The sequence below is a fragment of the Ovis aries genome, chromosome 13 (genome assembly GCF_016772045.2).
Source record: "Ovis aries strain OAR_USU_Benz2616 breed Rambouillet chromosome 13, ARS-UI_Ramb_v3.0, whole genome shotgun sequence".
In the NCBI taxonomy this organism is placed as follows: domain Eukaryota; kingdom Metazoa; phylum Chordata; class Mammalia; order Artiodactyla; family Bovidae; genus Ovis; species Ovis aries.
Genome location: NC_056066.1, coordinates 45,619,892 through 45,639,724, shown reverse-complemented (window position 1 = coordinate 45,639,724; position 19,833 = coordinate 45,619,892). Strand labels below are relative to the sequence as shown.

General features: G+C 46.8%; 1 protein-coding gene across 1 annotated transcript in view; it reads right to left on the bottom strand.

Moving 5' to 3' along the window:
- ADARB2 (adenosine deaminase RNA specific B2 (inactive)) overlaps positions 1-11,691 on the bottom strand; it is a 241,315-nt gene extending 229,624 nt beyond the window's left edge. The window contains exon 1 of the mRNA XM_027976809.3: positions 11,248-11,691. Coding sequence (XP_027832610.2) covers positions 11,248-11,347 — 100 coding nt within the window. The 5' untranslated portion in view covers positions 11,348-11,691. The remainder of the gene's footprint in view (positions 1-11,247) is intronic.
- Between the last annotated feature and the right edge of the window lie 8,142 nt (positions 11,692-19,833).

The following is a 19,833-nucleotide window of genomic DNA, read 5'->3' as shown; positions in this document are numbered from 1 at the left end:
GTATAGGTCACCTAAATATGATAATGTTTTGCTAATCTCTGAGTGAATGTGTGTATGTATATGTATATATATATATACATATACAGATATATATATATATGCACATATATCTGTATGTGAAATATACAGGAAATATATATATCTTACAATCTACAGTTCAAATATTGTTCCATTTTATAAGGAAATGGAGTAGCAGAGAGGAATTTCTGGAATCGAACAGTGTAGGTGCTCAATAAATATTAGTGACGAATTTTAGTTCTTACTGTCTAAGGGCCACATGGGCAGTGGGTTGAATGGCCTCAGCATGGCTGGTTTACATGTGATGAACCAAGACAATCTTGTTGAAAACTGAATACCAGGGTCTCAACTAGATGAATCTTTCACGGTTTGCCCTCCCTTGTGTTTTGCTAACCTTTTGAGTGAGGCTGACATTCTGTAAAATAGACACATCCAACCTTATGAACATTTAGTTCTATGCTTTCCCTGGGATGTGGGTAAACTCAACATCCCCCTACTCCCGGACCAGGGGCCCAGTGGTGTCACGTACAGAGTGCTGCACACCAGGTAACTATTTATTTTATTATGAATACTTCCAAACGGGATGTAGCATTCAGTCTAGTATATGGTTTCAATTTTTAACAATGTGCATTTTTCATTGTCTTCCTGCTGTTCAAGTTTGGAGACTTCCCTAAGCATCATTATAGAGAAATACCAAGACCCACTGGAGCAGCCAGCATCACTGCAGCCAGACCAGGCAAGTCGTGCTCTGAAGAGTTTTATCTCCTGGCGCTGCACCCTGGTCATCCACTTAATTTATGAGTGTGAGATGGAGACAAAGATGGATGGATGGATGGAGAGACAGATTGCCCCAAGACCGTCTCAGGTAAGAGAGAAGAAAGACCAGGAAATGTGCCATCTACACAGATACAAGGGACGAGTCCAGTGATTTGCCTTTCCCACAGGGTATCCTGTGTCCACAGCCCTGAGTGGACACAGTGGTGGGATGGCCTCCCATGACCACTGGGATGAGCCCTGTGTCCTACTTTGTATCTCCTCCGGGCAGAGAGATGCCAGCCATCCCGCAGGTGAGACGCCGGCTTTACGCATGTGCTAGACTTCTGGTCTGCACAGATGCACACAAGTTCTGCCCTCAGCCACGAGGACAGAGTGGAACCTCTGGGCAACGAGGAGCAGGGTGGAAGCTGAGCCTGGGGCAGTGCCTGGGCCTGCCTTGGAGGAGGCGTTGGGGGCTGGCTGCAGTAGGATGGACTCAAGGACAGATGTGCGCCCCTGAGGCGGTGTGGGGGGCGGATACTCCAGAGCCCAGGCTGAAGGCACAGGGTGGAGAGGCCGAGAAGTCCTCAGGGTCAAGGGTGTGTGGGCACCTGTGTTGCTAAGAGGCACCTTGGGCATTCTCTGGCTCCGAGGGTGGCCCCTCATCCCATCTACACAAACACCCTCGAGCATGCCAACCGGTGGGGAGGGTTGGGTGGCTGGCTTGGCAAAGGGCAGCACGGTGCTGCCCGGCTTCCTGAGGGAGTGGACTATCTCTTCAGCATGGACCACACGGCCATGTTGAGATGTGCTTTCTGACTCAGAACATTTCCCAGAACTTCTGGACTGCTTAATCCCTGACGTTTAGCGCAGTGCAGACACATAAAGACGTCCCATGAATGTCTGCTGAATGAGCACACTCAACGTTCCACACCAATGACTCGAAAATAAGTCAGTAGGTGCTCTTTATAAGTGAATTCGGCAACAGCCATTGGTTGATGGTGTACAGTGAGAGAGCCGGTGTGCTAATTTCTGGGAACACGCCGAGTGTACCTGGCTCCCGTCCTCCAAGGACCATCTTGCACACAGACCAACACCCACCAATCAAACCTGCAGACAATTAATGAAACAAGAAGGGGAGAAGCCATGTCCTTCCCGAGGGGTCATCACACCAGGTGACTTACGAAATCGCCAGTAACCCCTCACTCAGTTCCTCTTGTGGTTTGTAAACTGTAGCAGCTCATGCCATCTGCACCCAGTCTCTTTAGAAAAGCTTCCCTCTTACTATATTCTGATTATTGCTTCAAGCAACTTTATTTCCAAAATGAAATCAACGTTCTCAGTGGATCTTAACTGATCAGCTAATATGTTTTGACACTGCAGAGGGGATAACAATGCTCAGACCTACAGAAGTTTGCATTTTAGTCATTTAATTTTTATATATGTAGTTTCACCTGAAATGATAAAAGAAATTCAATTTTGTAAAATATATGATAAAAATGAGCATTAAAATTCCCATAGGACCTAAAACTGTGTTGGGTCACAGAGTCTGTTTTCATTTCCTATGATTGTACATTTCTGTATCTATTCCCCAAATTCAGTATAAACTCAGAGAAAAGGAGGACTCTGTCACCATTTTTTTCCTGTACCTTTGTAGTTTTAGGTCTTTGCCCAGTCGAGAGCAGGTGCCCGAGGTGTCACAACTGCAAGTGAATAAAGGCACTCACACAGGTCGAATCTAGCTTGTCTGAGTACACACACAATGTCTAAGGCAAACTGCAAAGAGAGAGGAGCTGGGACTCCCGCACTTTCAATCAAGGGCCTGCTCTGTTGTGGAAGATACAGAAAATAAAGCGCAGAAAGGTGAGCTCCGACCAGAGCACAGGAAGAAAGAGACCTGGAAGTTACTCTCTGTTTCTCCCTCCCCTCTCCTCCTGTCAACAGCCCCACGTGCCGCCATGGTTTCTGTTTCTCGTATTTTATGACATAAGAGGATAGATGAATTTTTATTAGATGCAATAACAAAAAGATATATTTTACTTCTTGATGAAATTATAAAATAAAAAGATGTTTTCCTCAATGCTAAACATCACGATCATAAACCGTTTATTTTTTCACTGTCTTTTAAGGAGTCCATGCTCTCAAGACTTTTTTCTCCACTTGATTTTTAAAATGTTCATCTAAAAATGAGTATGTGTTAGACTTCTGCTATTCCAGACAGCTGATGGACAATCTTTTAATATTTCGATATTCATTATTTCAATAAATATTTACATATATCTTAAATCTGTCATCTGTATATATTGTTTGCATTTATTAGTAGCCTACAGAAAGTATAATTTTTAATAACTTGAACTCTATTCATTATCTACATATAAAAGCCCCAAATAAATTTAACTCCCCTAAAAGGTGGTAACAATAAAATATGAACTGCACATTTTTCAGATCTGAAATGAGAAACCTTCTTATCCTAACTGCTTGGGGAGAGAAGATCCCCCCAGTTTCCACCAGCCCCGAGCAGATCCCTGTCTCCAGTTCTGGGAGGGGCTGGCGCAGGGACACACGTGCTGCCCCCAAAGCCACCGTCAGGGGGACAGCATTTGCTCTGTGTTCAGTATCCTTCAAGGATACTGCATTCCCTGTCCTACTGTGACAGAGATTTAAAAAGCTACTATTTATCCTCAGGATATATCAATGATTTTGATTTCAAATTCACTTCTTCCTCAGAAAGGAAATTAGCAGCACAGACTCATCTGAATTAAAAAAATATTCTCCTTCAACTGTATGTTTTGAATGAAAAAGTCACTTTCTGTTAGAATTCTGTTAGAATTCAGAAGGTCCTTCACAAAGTTTCATCCGCAGTATGAATATTTAGAGTGGAAACACAAACAGGGCATCTTTGCATCTGTGGTTAAAGCGGGTCTTCCACGTTTTTACTCGGCTAAGGGATAGGAGAAGGTGTGATGCTTAATATTGTTTTGCGCAACACCCAGATTAAAACAAAAATCTTTTAAAGTTGTACACGACAGGCAGTACCTGAGCTTGTGCACCTTCCACGGTCTGACGGGGACGGTGTTTCCTGTGAGGACACGGGCTCCGCAGCCGCCAGCCAAACGCAGAAGGAGCATCTGCTCTGGACAGGGACGAGCGGACACAGCCCGGCTTGCGGGGAGGAGGCCAGGGTCTGCTTTGCTGACGTGTCTGTCATGTTCATTATACTGGACTTTTCCAAGAGCAATTAAACTTTTAGGAAATATTGCATTAATTTTAAAAGAGAGGCCATCTGTGTACTTCCGATGGAGTTAGGCTGATAAAGTCATTTTTAAATCAATTATTGGTGTTCTAGGAGCATGCTGCGAGCTACTTTATCACGATTCCCAAGTCCTGCTTCTGAGAAACGGAGCCGCCCCACTTTCTATTTGATTTTAACACAGAGAGGATTTGACTTGGGCTCCAGTTTCAGAAAACTGGGTCCCCTCTGTCCTACTTTCATGCCATATTTGAGAAATCACGTAAGACATTGCACAGTGATGAGGCAGGTCTTCTATCAGCGGAAGGAAACAAGAATTAGAGATTGCATCTCAAATAAATGGAGCAGTAAAGATTAATTAAACCTGTGAAAGTCTGCAAAGCACATCCTGGCTGAGGCATTTAAAGGAACACTTTCTATTGTGTGCGACCCCCTGGAAGCCCTGAGCTAGCATTTTGGTGGCAGAGTCACGTCTGTAGAGCAGAGATTCCAGAAAGGAGGATTTGCTAATGCATTCTGAGCAATGTTTGCTGTTTGTTTATCATCCGAAAGGTGACACGGCCGCAGAAAGAAGCCTCGACCTCTTTGTGGGAGACCTCAGTGGGCACTGGTATAAACTGCTTGGTGGAAAAGATGGGACCAGATTGTAGCTGAAGGGAGCAGGTCATCGCAGTGGAGGGGCTAGCTGTCCTTGCCCACTTTCCGCCTACGCCCCAGCTTTCCTCCCCAGTCAGGGGAGCTGTGGACGGCAGCAGGCGTGGACGCGAGCTGGAACATCCCAGCCTGAGCCCCTCGCTGGGCCTCTTCAGGCTGGGGCTGTTCTGTCTGCCTTCTCTGCACCGAGGCAGTGAGTCTCCTCCAGGCCCATGATTTTAAGTGAACTTCGCTTTAAAAAAGCTTTTAAAATTGCATCTCTTAGGGATTCAAAGAAAATGATCCTAAAATCCTAAAGTCACCTGAACGTTTGTAGGTCTCTTCCGTCTTTAATGCTACTCTTTATCATTACAAATGTCCCATTTATTGGACACTATTTCTTAATCAAGCATAAAATGCACTCTTTAGTATGAATATAAAATTTATATTCCACGCTAATTTTTTTGAGATTTAAAAATTTTTTAACATTAACTTGATAATTTTCATAATTTAAACAGATGATAGTGAACTTGTGTGTGTCTATTTTATTACACAAAAGGGACACTGACTAGCCGCTTTCTTACCAGAAACCAGATACTGGTTGCAGTCATTCTCCATCCATGAAATAATAAAATGAAATTATTTTCATACTTAAATTATTTCATACTTAATACCTGTAACTATAATAAAAGATGACTAAATATCCATGGTGTTTGGAGAGAACTTAGCCACTCAGAATAACTCTATATTTTCAAATATTTATCATTTATCATTCTTCAGAAAAAAAATTGGCTGTCTTTGCAAGCAGCCAAGTTTATTTTGGGGAAAATTATCGATAGCTTAAAAAGCAAACATTTCCACTTCTGAGTTGCTGTTTCTTGGATGGGATTCCTGTGAAAATGAATTCACTCACAAGTGTGTGGATGGACAGTCACGGTGCTCAGAGCCGCCTTTGCTGTGACTGTTGAAACAAGGTCAGGAAACCAGGCAACAGCCCCTGTCCCCGACTCTTTCTAAATAAAATAAACAAGGAAGTAAAATTTTAATCACCCAAGAGAGGTGTTTGGAACTGAGGTACAAACATATGCGAGTATAAGAGGCTAGGTTTTAAATCTCTCAGCTTGCCCTCGTCTTTCTGTCTCCTGATCCCACAGGCAGAGACCAAATTCATGAGTGGATCACGAATTAAGCAAGATGTTTCCCCTCTTTTTGAAAGTAATGTTCTTTTCTTTGACAGTGATATGTTCTTAAGGGAATTATAATGCATTATTAGTGAGGAATAAACAATTCTCTTTGCATAATCCTGTATGCCACAGCATGCTTTTCTGCATTTCAGTGCAGGAGAACCATTTAACTGAACAGACAGGGGTTAATTTGGCTTCACTGTTCACAGCGACTCGACAGCATGAGCGGGTCTTGGCCGCGCTCAGGCAGCGTGTGGCTGTGTGGTTTTTCCTTGTGATGTATACGCTCGGGGAAAGGCCAACACTCAGTAGTTTGAATATTTTGCGAAGGACCTTGTGCTTTCCATATTTCACTTGGGCATTCACCTTTCTTTCCTTTTTTTTTTCCAGTTTAGAAATGGCTAAAATAAGTACCTTTAAAATCTCACCTATTATATGAAAATTTATCCTTTTAGAAATCTTGTTTGCTAGTAATTAAGAGCTCCATTTACCGATGTGGCATTCAGAGATAATATTTTTAAATGATGAAGATCCGCGGTATTATTTTTGGTTTTATGAGTTGTTCAAAACTGTCCACATTACAAAAACAGTGACTTTTGTTTTCTAGCATTTTAGAAAAAGAAGCAGGCAGACATAAAAAATGCTCAGGTGTTTCAGCTGTCTTCACTCTATGTATAGGTACACACGCACACACACACAACCACAAACATCTACGGTTTTTAAATTGAACATTGAATGCTTTCAGGGCAGAAGTTGTCTCTCCACGCCTCAAGAAAAGAAAGCTGCAGTTTCCTTATTCTGCATATCCTTATGTGACGCCCCTCTGGGGCAGCACTTCTCCAACAACCCAATCACCACTGTTTAGCGATGGATACATGAGCCTCATATTTTTATTCTAAATTCAAGTTCACTCATCATATCTAATGCCCTTGAAGCAATCTCAAATTACTGCTATTACACGGGTCACTAGAAACCAGAGGTACTAATACACATTTTAAAAAGAGAAAGGAAGAAAAAGCCCTTACACAATTAGAGGGCGAACAGTTCCGTCAGTTTAATTTCATCACTAAATCCAGCCCTTGATCTGGAGCTGCCGGCCAGCGAGGCTAGTGCGTGCAGGGATGCTTGGCTGCAATGCAGGAGGCAGGCAGTCCCACCAGGTAGGATGAGCCCACCGGCCTCTACCACCTTCATCTGTGGCCCATGTTTCTATTTCATCAGCTTTTCATGGAATGCCATTTCACAACAAGCCTGAGTCTGCCATCCACATGCTCTCCTTATCCTGCCCCTTTGGCCAACTTTCCCCCATATTTCCCCAAGTTCATGACTGGCTGTTCCTGCCTCCTCCTGATTCATCAGCTTACTTACTTCTGCAGAGCTACCCCCCAATTTTCTAGAACTCTGTGTAAGGGATTTTCTTGGAATAATACGTGAAATTCAAGCATTAACTTAGCTTGCTGTCAAACGCCTCAGAAAAGACAGGTGGTGTGTTGATGCTGCATTCAGCTGGATCTACCTGCCAAGGATTGTTTCTACAGCATTTCAAATAGTTCCCCAAAGTTCCCCTTCTCTGTGTTAGTGACTAATGCACTTCCCTTAAAACCCCGTCTTCCTATTTACCTCCTGGAACCAACTGAATTTATATTGGTTCTCAATCCATTTCCTAATATATTTGTATTTAAAGAGCAATCTTTTTTTTTTTTTAAATTTGCAGAGACTTCAATTGTTTTATACACTGTATGTATTCATGGGTCAAATGCTAAAAATATTTTATTTACAAAATGCATTTCATGACAATACACAGTTTCTTTTTGGGAAACTACTCTCACCAAAGAAAGCTCACCAAGAGATCAAAAGAGAATATGTACACTATTTTAACAATTAAAAAATACACCTATTCAGTTCCTCAGGCGTATTTCCCTGGAGGTTTCCATGGTTCAGGGAGCTGATACATGTAAGTGACTTATTTTATACGCTATCCTGTTCTGATGGTACCGCCTTTTGTGCTTCCTGCTTGAGCTGATACTAATTTAAGAAACCTTCCACCTTTGCCTTTACTACTCAGGGTTAAAATATGCACCTTTTACAACCTTTTACAATATCCACACCTTCAGTTCTTTTGTACCACGTGCAGGTGTGACTCTAAGACCAGTATGGACAGGCTGCGTGCAGACCTGCACATAGTCTCACCCGGGACTGGAAGGCCCAGCACGGCCTCCAGGATTCTCCGAGAGGAACTGGCTAAGAAGGTGCTCCATGTGGGAGGCAGCAGGCAAGTCTCCTAAACTACACGTGCAGCCAGGATTTCCTGGAAGTCTCTGCACAAGACACAAGCAGAAGCTGATGGGGCTCATGTGCGACAGGGGAAGGAACCGTCCTTAACCATGGTGTGGGTGCACATGTTGCTGAGCAGGTGGCCGTCCTGAACCATAGTGTGCAAGTGAGATGGGAACACTGTCCTTTGCTCAGCTTTTCAAAAAAAACTGCCTTTCTTTTTTGCATAAAAAGTCAAAATTTGACATTTCTTGTTTGTACAGAAAATGTAAAAGATCCATAAACAATTTATAAGATAAAGTCCCAACTAAAAAATAACACACAAAGAAAAATGCAAAAATGGATGGCACTGAGTCCTAATGAAATAACAGGAGGATTGGGGGTGGGGAGATTTGCTTAGTGTCTTTTTAAAAGTTTACCTGAGAGACAAATGCAGGTCATTCCTAGTTAATACCCAAAGTCATATTTTGCGACTAAGTTTTTTTTCTTTTTTTTTTACTTTTTATGATATAGACTGTTTTCTGTGTGGTATCATGACTAAAAAATATCTCCTACAGGAAAAAAAATCATTTCCAAGGCTCTGCATCCTATGTAATAATAAATGGGAGTATCGTGTCAATTCCACACTTATACTATAGCAACAGAGCTTTTATTTCAGATCCTATAGATTATGCTGACAATAAAAAGCATAATAAAGAAATCTCAGGAAAGCCACGTTTAGAGAATTTTTATAGAAACCGGTAGCATTTTGGTTAACAGCTCCAGGAAACTAAAAATTATGATGCAAACAAAATGATTCTTGTTTGTGAGAATAGGTGGAAATACGATTATCACTGGCAAAAAATGTACATTTACTTTTATTTATTCATTTACATAGGAAAAGAACTCTTTCTGTGTGCTCACAATCACTGGCTTTACTTAGTATTCAATAGAGCCTTATCAAAATTCCTTAACAGCCACCCATACACCCATGGGCTTTAAATTGTGACAGATACAGAGTTTTTTTTTATTAGATAAGCTTAAAAGTTGAGACTATTCTATTCTATTTCTGCTGTTAAAACTCATGAATATCAGAACATAATTTAAATTCACCACTGTCCTGATAGAAGAGGGGGAAAAAGCATCTGTAATAATTAGGAATTATATACAGACTGATCTATTCCCAGGAAAATGCAAATAAAGAGCTCTATAATTGTTGTTTTCTTTTCATTGACCACATACACCTACACTGCTAACTTTTCCTTAAGAAGTGAACACTTAGACGTTTGATTTGACTCATCCACCATGATAAGCTGTTGGCAGATGACATAGGAAACTTCACCTCACAGATAAATTCGCGAGTAATCGGAATTAGTACACACATCCTGAATACCTTTTCCTACTTCATTTTTGGCTATAAAAATTAAGAGACTTGGTATATTAAAAATAAGGTGTATAAATATTTCACATAAAATTTTATTTTGAATTGTTATAGTTTATAGCCAATGAAGTCCTCCTTCAGATCTCTTGCTTTCTTTTCTGAAAATGAATCCCTTCTAAGCTAACATGACTGCCTGTAAATTAAAGGCACAAAAAATGAATTTGGAGAAAGACATGAGTGTTCATCAGCTTCTATTTTCTTTCTATAGGTTTTGCTTTGTTGTAAAATATTGTTCCATACGTTTCCATTTTAATATTTAAATACACTAAATAAAAATACTGGAACACATTTTGAAGCATAAAAGGCAATGTTTCTTTTTCATTACTTTAAAAATTTATACCCATTATTAAATTCTGTGTTTTTTTCTTTCAATATCATTGTCACTTTCTGTTAGCATTGTTTTTGGAAGACATTGACCAGATCTGTTTCAGAGTGAAATTTTCAGGGAACAAAGTGAGTAGCCAGCATTTTTTGCAGCAGCTCAAGAGTTAAACCAGAATTACAGAATCACCCCCACACCAAGGCTCTGAAGCCCTCCTAGAAGCTGTCACCTAGCTCCCTGCCACCCTGACATGTAATCATAATGAATGGCTGTGTGCTCTTGGCATTTATTCCTTCAAACCGGCAGGTTAATTTCTACTACAGGAAGAAGTCAGGAAGGGCTCGGGACCGTTTGGAAGCAGTTAGGAGGAGATGGGGCAGAAACTTGTCTTAGGCCTCGGCAAGGATGAAGATTCTTGGGGAAGGAGGTACATGTTCAACCACAACTAACTCCGCATCCTCCAGCAGAGAAACCGGGAAACCTGACTCACGATGGTTGTGTCTTTCCCCGTGTTCTTTAGGGCTCTTTGGTCACTTAAAAAAAACCCAACACATTTCAGATAATAACTGAACTTTCTCCTGCAGGCTCATGACATAAGGGGCGGCTGACATAAGTTCATCTCTGGGAAAGAGGGGGCCACACCGAGGGCTCCGGCCACCTTCCAGGGACAGACACCGGCAGTCCGTCCTCCTGGCGGAGCAGCGGCGGCTGCGCCCTGCCCCCAGGGGACCCTGAGCTGCCCACCCGACGACTAACTTCTGGGGCTCGTTCGTCTCCCAGCACCTGGGGAGCCAGGCTCAAACCTGACACCAGGCACTTCCTCTCCTCTCCTGGTTTGCAGCTTTCCTCATCTCTAACGAGCTGCGATGCTAGTTTCTCTTTTCATGCATTAATTTCTGCTTATTTCCCTCGGACGAACCCTGTTCTCGCTGCAGGTCCCCGTGTTTACAAAACAGCCGGCACCGCTCGGAATAGAAATTGTCACCCAGCGTGGGGAGGCGGTTGCTAGGGTTTTGCCCACTCCCGCCTCCAAGACAATTGGGATGGAGAAGCTGGCGCGAGGTCCGTCCCTCGTTCTTAGGGGCGCTTAGGGCTTAGGCGAGCGTTTCCTTCGGCACCGGCGTCTGTGCGCGACGGTCAGCAGCCGTGCCGGAGGCCGCGGAGGGCACCGCCTTCCGCGGGGACCCCGCTTGGTTGGCCACCCCCTCGGGCTTGCGGAAGCCTGGGCGTTCACGGAGGGACCTGAACTCTGGAGCGGGGCGCTCGGCGGGCCCCGGCCACGTCGCCCCAGCATCCCGAGGGAGGCCGCTAGAAGCGGGCAGGGCGCGCAGACAGAGGCGACGCGCGTCGCGGAGAGTGCGCGAGAGGCGGCGCGGAAGCAGGTCCTTACCTTTCCGCTTGGCCCGCCGCCTCCTCCTCCGCTTGGACTTGCATTTGAGTTGACCGCTCAGCCCTCCGGACGCTCTGCTGGTCCCCAGGACCGATGCCATGGCAGCGGCCGGCGAGTGGACCCGGGCAGGAGTCCTCTCCAACACTCTCAGCTTTCCGGCTCCGGCCGCGGCCGCCGGGGACGCTCCTGCGGATCGGGGGCCGGCTCACTTTTCGGGGCTGCACGCTCGCACTCCTGGCGTCTCCTCTGGAGGCTCTCTGTCACCGTCTCCTTTGGCGGCTCTCTGTCATCTGCGTCCAGCCGGGCAGAGCCGGCGGTCTGAGCCCGCACCAAGCTCGCAGGCCGGGACCGCGGAGCGCCCGCCGCCCCAGCCGCCCCGAATCTGGGCTCCGCGCGCAGGCTCTACTTTGGCACCTCTGCTAGTTGTTGGGCACCAGCCACTTTGAAGCCGATCACGCAGGGAGCCTGTCTATTTGCTGCTGCGAAGTCTAATTAGATCCAATCACGGCCGTCCGCCGGCTCTGACATCAGCGCTGCCAGCCCGTGCGCCCCTGTCAGCAAACTCAGCTCCGGTTTGGACGGCGGAGCTGCCCTGGGCGCTGGAAAGGGAAGGGGCCAGCCGGGGAGGGAGGGGAGAGGGCCGAGCCGGCCTCCCTGCGAGAAGCCCTAGGGGGCAGCGGACTGAGGAGTCCGCCCAGCCCTGCTCCCGCAGGCCGCACGGACAGGGCACCCGGCTCCCGCGCTCTCAGGCGCAGGGACCCCGCCTTTCACCAGTTTCTAACTAGTTAATCCATCGCACACCGGGGTGTCAAGGGGGAAATCTCTCTCTAAGAAATACCGAGCCCTCGCTTCCTCGGCCGGGGGCTAAGATTTGCAGTTCCCTGGGAGACAGCCTCTTAGGGGGATTCATTTTTCAGAACCCGCATGTTTGTATGTGTGGTTTTCTCCTTCACATCCCTTGGCTGTTCCGTCTGCGAAGGAAGAAATGCTGCATAAAGACGCGGGGGTTCGGTCGGAGCCTGATTTTTAAGGCAGGGATGTCAGTAGGTTGCTCTATTTAGGGAACAATGAAATGAAAGGCAGAGAGGGCTTTTATCTGATAGTTTTATCACCGAGTGTAACATTCGGATGAAAGAAAGTAATATTTACCAGGAGGAAGATTGCAAATTGAACCAGGTTTGAACAATTTTTCTCAGGGTTATCCTGTGTTTTTCAAGACCATACTTACGGAACGTTAAAAATCTAACATAAAATTTAAGAAGGAAAATAATCCAGCCATCTTCATTGCATTTTGCATTTAAATCACATAGGCTGTTAATTATAACAGTAATGGTTTGGAAAAAAAATCCACTCTAAAAGTCATTAGCGTTAACAGGATGATGCAAAAATGGCACACAAATATTTCTATTTCCTACTTTACATTCACCCTTTTCAAGCTCCTCATGGACTTAGAAATCTCCAGATAATTTTCTTTATATGAGAAAAAAGTACTCCCTCTGGGGAACATTGGAAGCAATTGGGAAGTTCAGATGTGCTGTTATGCGGGCAGCTGGGGGTCTTGGCTCAGCTCTCACACTGACTGAGAGGAGAGGAGGGTGTCTGCATCCAAGGCCAGCCCCGCTGATATGCCTCTGCTGAGTGGTGTAGACTAGCCTCACTCTGCTCATCTGTGTAGTGGGGATCACCACCTTTACTCCTGCTCGAGAATCAGTACAACAGCGACTGGCTACACTGATCACTTTGTGATTATCTGGTAAATCAGTGGGTAAAATTTTTTGAAAGAATGAGCGCACATTCTTCCAGTTAGCCTCAGAAAGGAGGGGCTTGTGTATTTCCTGCTTAGGTATTTAAGTGTCTGGCTCATTTCAGGCTGATAAACGCAGTCACGCCAGGGTCCCTCTATGTGCCGGGTTCAACCATTTCCTGCTACCAACCTCACAGCCCACCTCTGCTGCTCTTTCTCATGAATCCTGGAGAAGTGCATTGCCCACCCACGTACTCTCTATAGCGTGAGAGATATTTGAGAGCGTCAACTGTATCTGGAAATGCAGCTGTAGGACTCCCCCTGTGGAAACTCAGAGTCAGTACCAACCCATAATTTTTCTGTGTAGCCTTTTGCAAAACACTAGTCCCCGAGTCCAGAAGCCAACGGGAGATCGAGCAAATGTGCCTTCCAGCCTGGTTGCATTTACCAAGCCCCTCCTCACCTCCCATCATCAAAGATTCTTTCTGTGAGGCATGGGTGCCCTGGCCCCCTGGTTGGAGAGTGGATGTGTTCACCGGGTATTACAGCTTCCAACCCAAGAGGGGGGGTGGTCAAGGCCACATACTCAAAACCTGGGTTTCAGCACTTAGTTTATATCCTGATTCGAAAGCTGGTCAAGATCAAAATCTTGGCTGATTTTTACCTTTCTGAAAGTTCTGGGGTATAATTTACGTAGACATTATTCTGCATAGATAGGGGCTAGTCTCTGTTTTTGTTTAATTGCATAAGGTCATGTGTCGTTGGGAAGGCAGAACAAGCTCAGACCTGGCAGCTCAGTGAATCTGTGTCTCCGGGGATGGAGAAGGCTTCTGAACCAGAGCTCGGCATCATACACTCTGACACAGGACACCTTAGACAAGGCTCCCTGCCTCCTGTCTGTTTCCAGTCACTTCAGCACAGCTTAGCAGCTGGCGTTGCTGCACAGACATGAAAACACAGAGGCTAGAAACACAGAGGCTGGAAATACAGAGGCTGGGAACACAAATGCTGGAAACACAGACGCTGGAAACACAGATGCTGGAAGAGCTGCAGGTGCCCACGCCTCCCCTGGTCCATCAGGAGGCTCCACTGGCCCATCTTCAGGCTGGCTGAGCCAGAACCAGGAGCTGGGAGTGGGGGTCCCGGCAGGAGGGGGCCTGCCTGGAAAGTCAGGTGTGGCCCCCGCATAGCCGTCAACTGGAAGCTGGACAAGGACAGAGGGGCTGGGCAGGTCTGGAGGGGGGCAGGTCTTCACACTGAGGAAGGCCTGGCCTCAGTACAGGCAGGATGGGGCCCCTGGGGTGTTCCCTGCACCCCAGGATCACCATTGCGAGTCTCCTCAGGACTGTAGGTGCGCAGTGCTTCTGGGTGGTGGTCTGGTCTGCTCCTCCTGAGGCCCTTAGAGCCGCGAGGGACCTGGGCCAGGTCTGTGGTTCGAGCATTCCGAGAGCCGGCCTAGACCGGATGTGCCACTTGTCCCAGGCATGTTACTGAGTTCACACCGACTCTGGTGTGATTCTCATAGATCCTCTTACTCTTGAGGAAGCTGAGGCTCAGAGGACTTAGACATGCCGAAGTCATCGTGGTTAGAAAGGGGCTCCAGGGGAATGGTTCCAATGTGGTTTTTACCATATTGCTCTGCTTGCTTTCATTCTGGAGTTGGAGATTCAGTAGCTTTTGTGAACTTCTATAAGCCTTCTTGGGGGACCTTGTTGTCCTTGCGTCCCCCGAGGTCAGGGACCTTGTTGTCCTCGGATCCTCCGAGGTCAGGTAGGCTCAGGGTGCAGTGGAGGCAGAGCTGGCCAGCTAGAATGTTCCAGAAGAACAGGTCTGTTTCTGCAGGTGAAAAGCCTGAGGGCGGCACATTCACACCAGTAAGTCTTCTTGCCCCTCCACCCACTGTGCACCCCTTTAGGCTCCTGGACTCAGCACCTGTGGTTGAGACCAACGCATGGCTTCTCTCTTTACTTGATCACAACATCTGCACTTCCGGTTAAAAGTACAGTTAACTTGTTTCTCACAGGTTTCCCCAAGCAAGTAACTCCCGCAGAAATGAACAGGACTTTTGTAGAATCCAAAGTTTAGTTCAGCTCCCCTCACCTCCCCTGACAAGTTCCACCAGGTTGAAAAAAGCAGCACAGAGTGTTCCCTGGACATATTTATGCCTGCCGACTCATGACCTCATCACAGACTGCACTAAATTATTACTTTTCACAAACAGAGAAATAGCACAAGAGGGCTTTTTCACTCTTTCATCTTCAGCCATTGTTCTTCAAATTAAATAACTCACATCAAGGAAACTGGGCCTGAGGCCTGGAAGTGGAGGAGTCATGGGGATGACCTGTGCTGTGACCCGCGCCGCACTCCTCGTTCTCGTCCGAGGGGTGGGAGCAGGGCGGCCAGCAGGGGAGGGCGTGAGAGGTCCAGCTTGGAGGAGGGCTCTGAGTGCGAGGCTGCCCTGGGCACGATGCTGCACCTACCGCCAGCTCTCCCTCTCTCCCTGCTCTCTCTCCCAGGCACGCCTACAGTTTGGGAGAACACCAAATGCATCCTTACCAATTTCAAAGCAGATCTGCTTTTTTCAAGTTCCATGTTCTGTGATTGCTGATTATTTCTATGTGAGTTCTGGGGACAAATAATTTTGGCTGAGTTTTCTTTCTTGGCCGATATCACAAATTTTAATTTATCAAAGTCTGTCTTCTAGCTGAAACTTACTTGAGTTCTGTATTGATGTTTAAAGGAGCATTACTCAGAAAATGCTGGTAAAGAGAAGGAAAGACCCTGAATTTGCTACCATCAGGCCAGATTCATGTTCTACTTCTCTGTGCTCACTCCTGGGAAAGGCAATGAACCTTCCCGAGCCTCGTCTGTAAAATGAGGAGAAAGATACTGCAGAGCTGCTGGGAACACTGAATTAGGAACAAGCAAGCTGAGTGCTTTGTAAAGGGATCCTGTTGCCTTAGTGTCGTCTCTCAACACACAGTGCCCTGATTTTAACCATAGACTTCCCAAGATGAGGACAACTGTCAAGTCAAAGTGGTCTCCATGACGAAAGCACCTCTCCAGACTTCCCTGGTGGCTCAGTGATGGAGAATCCGCCTGCCAGTGCAAGAGACACGGGTTCAGTTCCTGGTCTGGGGAGATCCCACGTGCTGTGGAGCAACTAATAGTCCCACAGCTATTGAGCCTGTGCTCTGGAGCCCAGGGGCTGAAACTACTGAGCCTAGGAACCACAAACCACGAGCTCTGTGACAAGAGAAACCACTGCAAGGAGAAGCCTGAGCACTGCAATGAAGACCCAGACAAAAATAAATACATAAAAATGAAAAGAGGAGCCCTGAGAAGATGGTCTGCCACTGCGTGGGTTCCATGGGCACCCCAGGCCCCGTCTAAGATCATCTTGACTCACTGAACCTGCCTCTGGGCTAATTGTAGCACTGATTCCATTCCTTCCTAGCGTGCAGGCTGCCAGCTGTGGGACAATGTCCATATCAGTGTTTTATGATCTCTGTGACATTTAGAATAAAGTATGGTATCCTACCACTAAGTGTTTGTGCAGGATAAGAGAAATGACGACCTGAAATAATCCTCTTCGACATTACAGATAGGTTCAATAACTGACATTTACACTTAAAATGCCCTTAGTTGCTAGTTTCAGAAATGTGAAACCTTAGTATTTTATTGAATCATAAAGAATTACTACTATTTAAAGCTTCCTTAATGTACACCTTATCCTAGATTTTCCTTGTGTCTTAAACTGATACAGTTCAAAGAGTTAATTTTTTAATGTTCCAAATCTTGTCTTGGAACCAGTGATTTTCAAAACGAGCACTGTCATATCCCCAGAGAGCTGTGTGATGGCATGAAGAAAGGAAGAAAGCGAAGCACAGATGGAATTAATGGTTTGGGGTGTTAATCAACGTAATGAATTGAAAGGAAGGGATGGGAACTTGTCAGGAATACATTTTTGGTATTTGGACTGGGGTGGGCTGATGCTGTGGCTTCATTTCAATTCTCTGTGCCTGCATGCTCAGTCACTCTGTCATGTCCAACTCTTTGCGACCCCATGGACTGTAACCCACCAGGCTTCTCTGTCCATGAATGCTGGGTGAGTTGCCATTTCCTTCTCCAGGGGATCTTCCCAACCCAGGGATTGAACTTGTGTCTCCTGTATTGCCAGACAGATTCTTGACCACTGAGTCACCTGGGAAGCCTGTTTTAATTCTCTACCCAAGGTTTAAAGTCTAAACACTATATTTCCGCCTTTAGGTTCCTGGATTCATCTCTCACCCGGGATTGAGGCTGTGTGTATATTGTGAAACTTCGATTTGCTCTTTCCCTTGCCTCTGCCCAGAAATAGAGCAGAGAAAGAAAGGGACACCAAGTTAACCCCCAGGGTTTTTTGATCACTTATGGAAGTAATTTTTAAAAACTTGCCTTATAATTCCCTGCTTTTGGTCAAGGCAGGAGAGAAAGAGTTGGGAAAACACTAGAAAGAAGACCCCGTGGGTTCCTTACCGAGTTCAGCATAGGGGAGACAGATGGCTCTGGGTGGCTGTTTCCCAGGACAGTGGCACCTCTGCCCCGGCTCTAGGGAAGGTCATCAGGACCCTCAGCCAAGGTCCCCCCTCCCGACTGCCCGCCTGAGCCTACATAGGAGTAACGTCGGCAGGGGAGGGGGTCACCGCGAGTAAAAAGCACTCACTCTGATCCTATCACAGAGCAGAGGTGGTCCTCGTGAAAGGGACTTAGGCATACCAGCGGGAGTGTAATCTGGTGAAGGAGATCTGAGCACAGAGCACGTGACAAAGCTGACGCCCTCCGACAGCCAGCTCTGCTGTCACCTGTCAATGCAAGATGTGTGTTTGCAGGTCACATGGCTACATTCCACAAATCACAGTGCTATTCTTTTATTAATTAAAACCTTGGACCCAATAGAACAGCCCTTGCTCTTAGGACTCTCATGTGCTGGGAAATCACTCCTCGGCACCCACTTCCACAGAGATCAGCAGCCCCTGCCCCTCAGAAATGAGAAGCATGAAGAACAGAAGACGGTGAGGACTTGCCTGCGAGTGCACCTGCAGAGACCGTCGGCTGAGAGCATGGACGACTGACACATTCCCGGGTCCCTCTTGGTTGAGGGTGAAAGAGAGAAAGCTTATCAAAACCGTCTTCCCAGAAAGCTGTTCTTTGCAGCCTAGCCCTGGAAGACTGGGGTCCTCATGCTGGCCTCAACTGCCCAGCTTCCTGGATGTCTTGGGGGTGCCCATCCAGGAGCTATTCCCACGCTTTCTCCTTCATGTTCCCAGTGCCCAGCCAAGTTAGCAAAAAGCAGTCTCGCCTCTGTACCCACCCCATACCATCCCGCCCCCACCACCAGGGACATTCCTGGAGGGGCAGTCTGTGCTGTGATCAGCGTCCCCTGGAGCCTGCCACTCTGGACAAAGGAAGCACTGTGGATAAAATGAGAGGAACCAAAGTTTGTGAAAGTTGTTGGGATCGTGGAAAGTTGTGTGCAAGTGCAGATGTGCTGTTACTGACAGGAGCCAGTATTGTCTCACAAAACTCCTCCTCCCTGGTCCACAGACCCCCAGGATTGGACAGTGGTGGGCACAGTGTCCACAGCACCATCAGCAGAGCCGGCCTGACTCCCCTCCTGCTGGGCCGTGAGCTTCCCTCTCATCCCTGCAGGAGGCAAAGCCCACCAGCACCTACCTCTGCGGCTGTTCTGAGGTTGAGCTAACCCACCCTGTGAGTACGCTGCAGCCCAGTGCCTGGTACACTTGGGGATGGTGGTGGGAGTTCAGGGCACTCCTGGCCATGTGCTGGTGTCAGTGCTGGAGAGTCATCTTCACACCAGGTGTGCAACCCTGGGAAGCAGGGCTGCGTTCTTCCTTCCACCTTCCAAGCTCTACCCTTCAGTGCACAGCACAGCGAGTGAGCAGAGAACTGGAGCAAGGAGCAGCTTTGGGGGAGCACGCTTACTTCATTACTTCCTCGTGTCTGCTTCTCTTATAAGGTCCTTCTCTCTACCACAACACACCCCTAAAAGATATTCTGCAGAAGGAATGGGAGAAGGCAAGTGAGAAGGATTGCAGCCTGTGAGGAAGACGGGGGCAGGAAGGAGACAGTGCAGGTGCATCCCAGGAGAAACACATGAGTATGGCGGGCAAAGTCAAGCCAGCTCCCCTAAGACGGCGCACCTGAAGCGTTCAGCATGTAGAGGCAGAACCTGGGCAGGGGCTGGTTTTCCAAGCCAAGCAGACCTAAGTTCATATCTTACTTGAGTCAGTCTGGCCATGGGAATCTGGGCAAATCACGTGAAGTCTATGAGCCTCAGTTTCCTCACCTGAAAAATAGGGCCATGAATTCTGCTTTTCTGGCTTTGTGGAGAAGGCAATGGCACCCCACTCCAGTACTCTTGCCTGGAAAATCCCATGGACGGAGGAGCCTGGCGGGCTGCAGTCCATGGGGTCGCTAAGTCGGACATGACTGAGCAACTTCACTTTCACTTTTCACTTTCATGCATTGGAGAAGGAAATGGCAACCCATTCCAGGGTTCTTGCCTGGAGAATCCCAGGGACGGGGGAGCCTGTTGGGCTGCTGTCTATGGGGTCGCACACAGTCGGACACGACTGAAGCGACTTAGCAGTAGCAGCAGCAGGTGAGTAGTTTAAACAGTGTTACACATGCTCACTGTGACTGCTTTCGGGATCTTTGTAGGTTACATAGAAGCAGGGCACTGCTACTCACAGCCACATTTCTTTTCTTGTAATGCTGATGATTCATGGCAAACAGGGCGTTCAACATCGCTTGCTTCCAAGCTTTGGTGAAATTCTGTC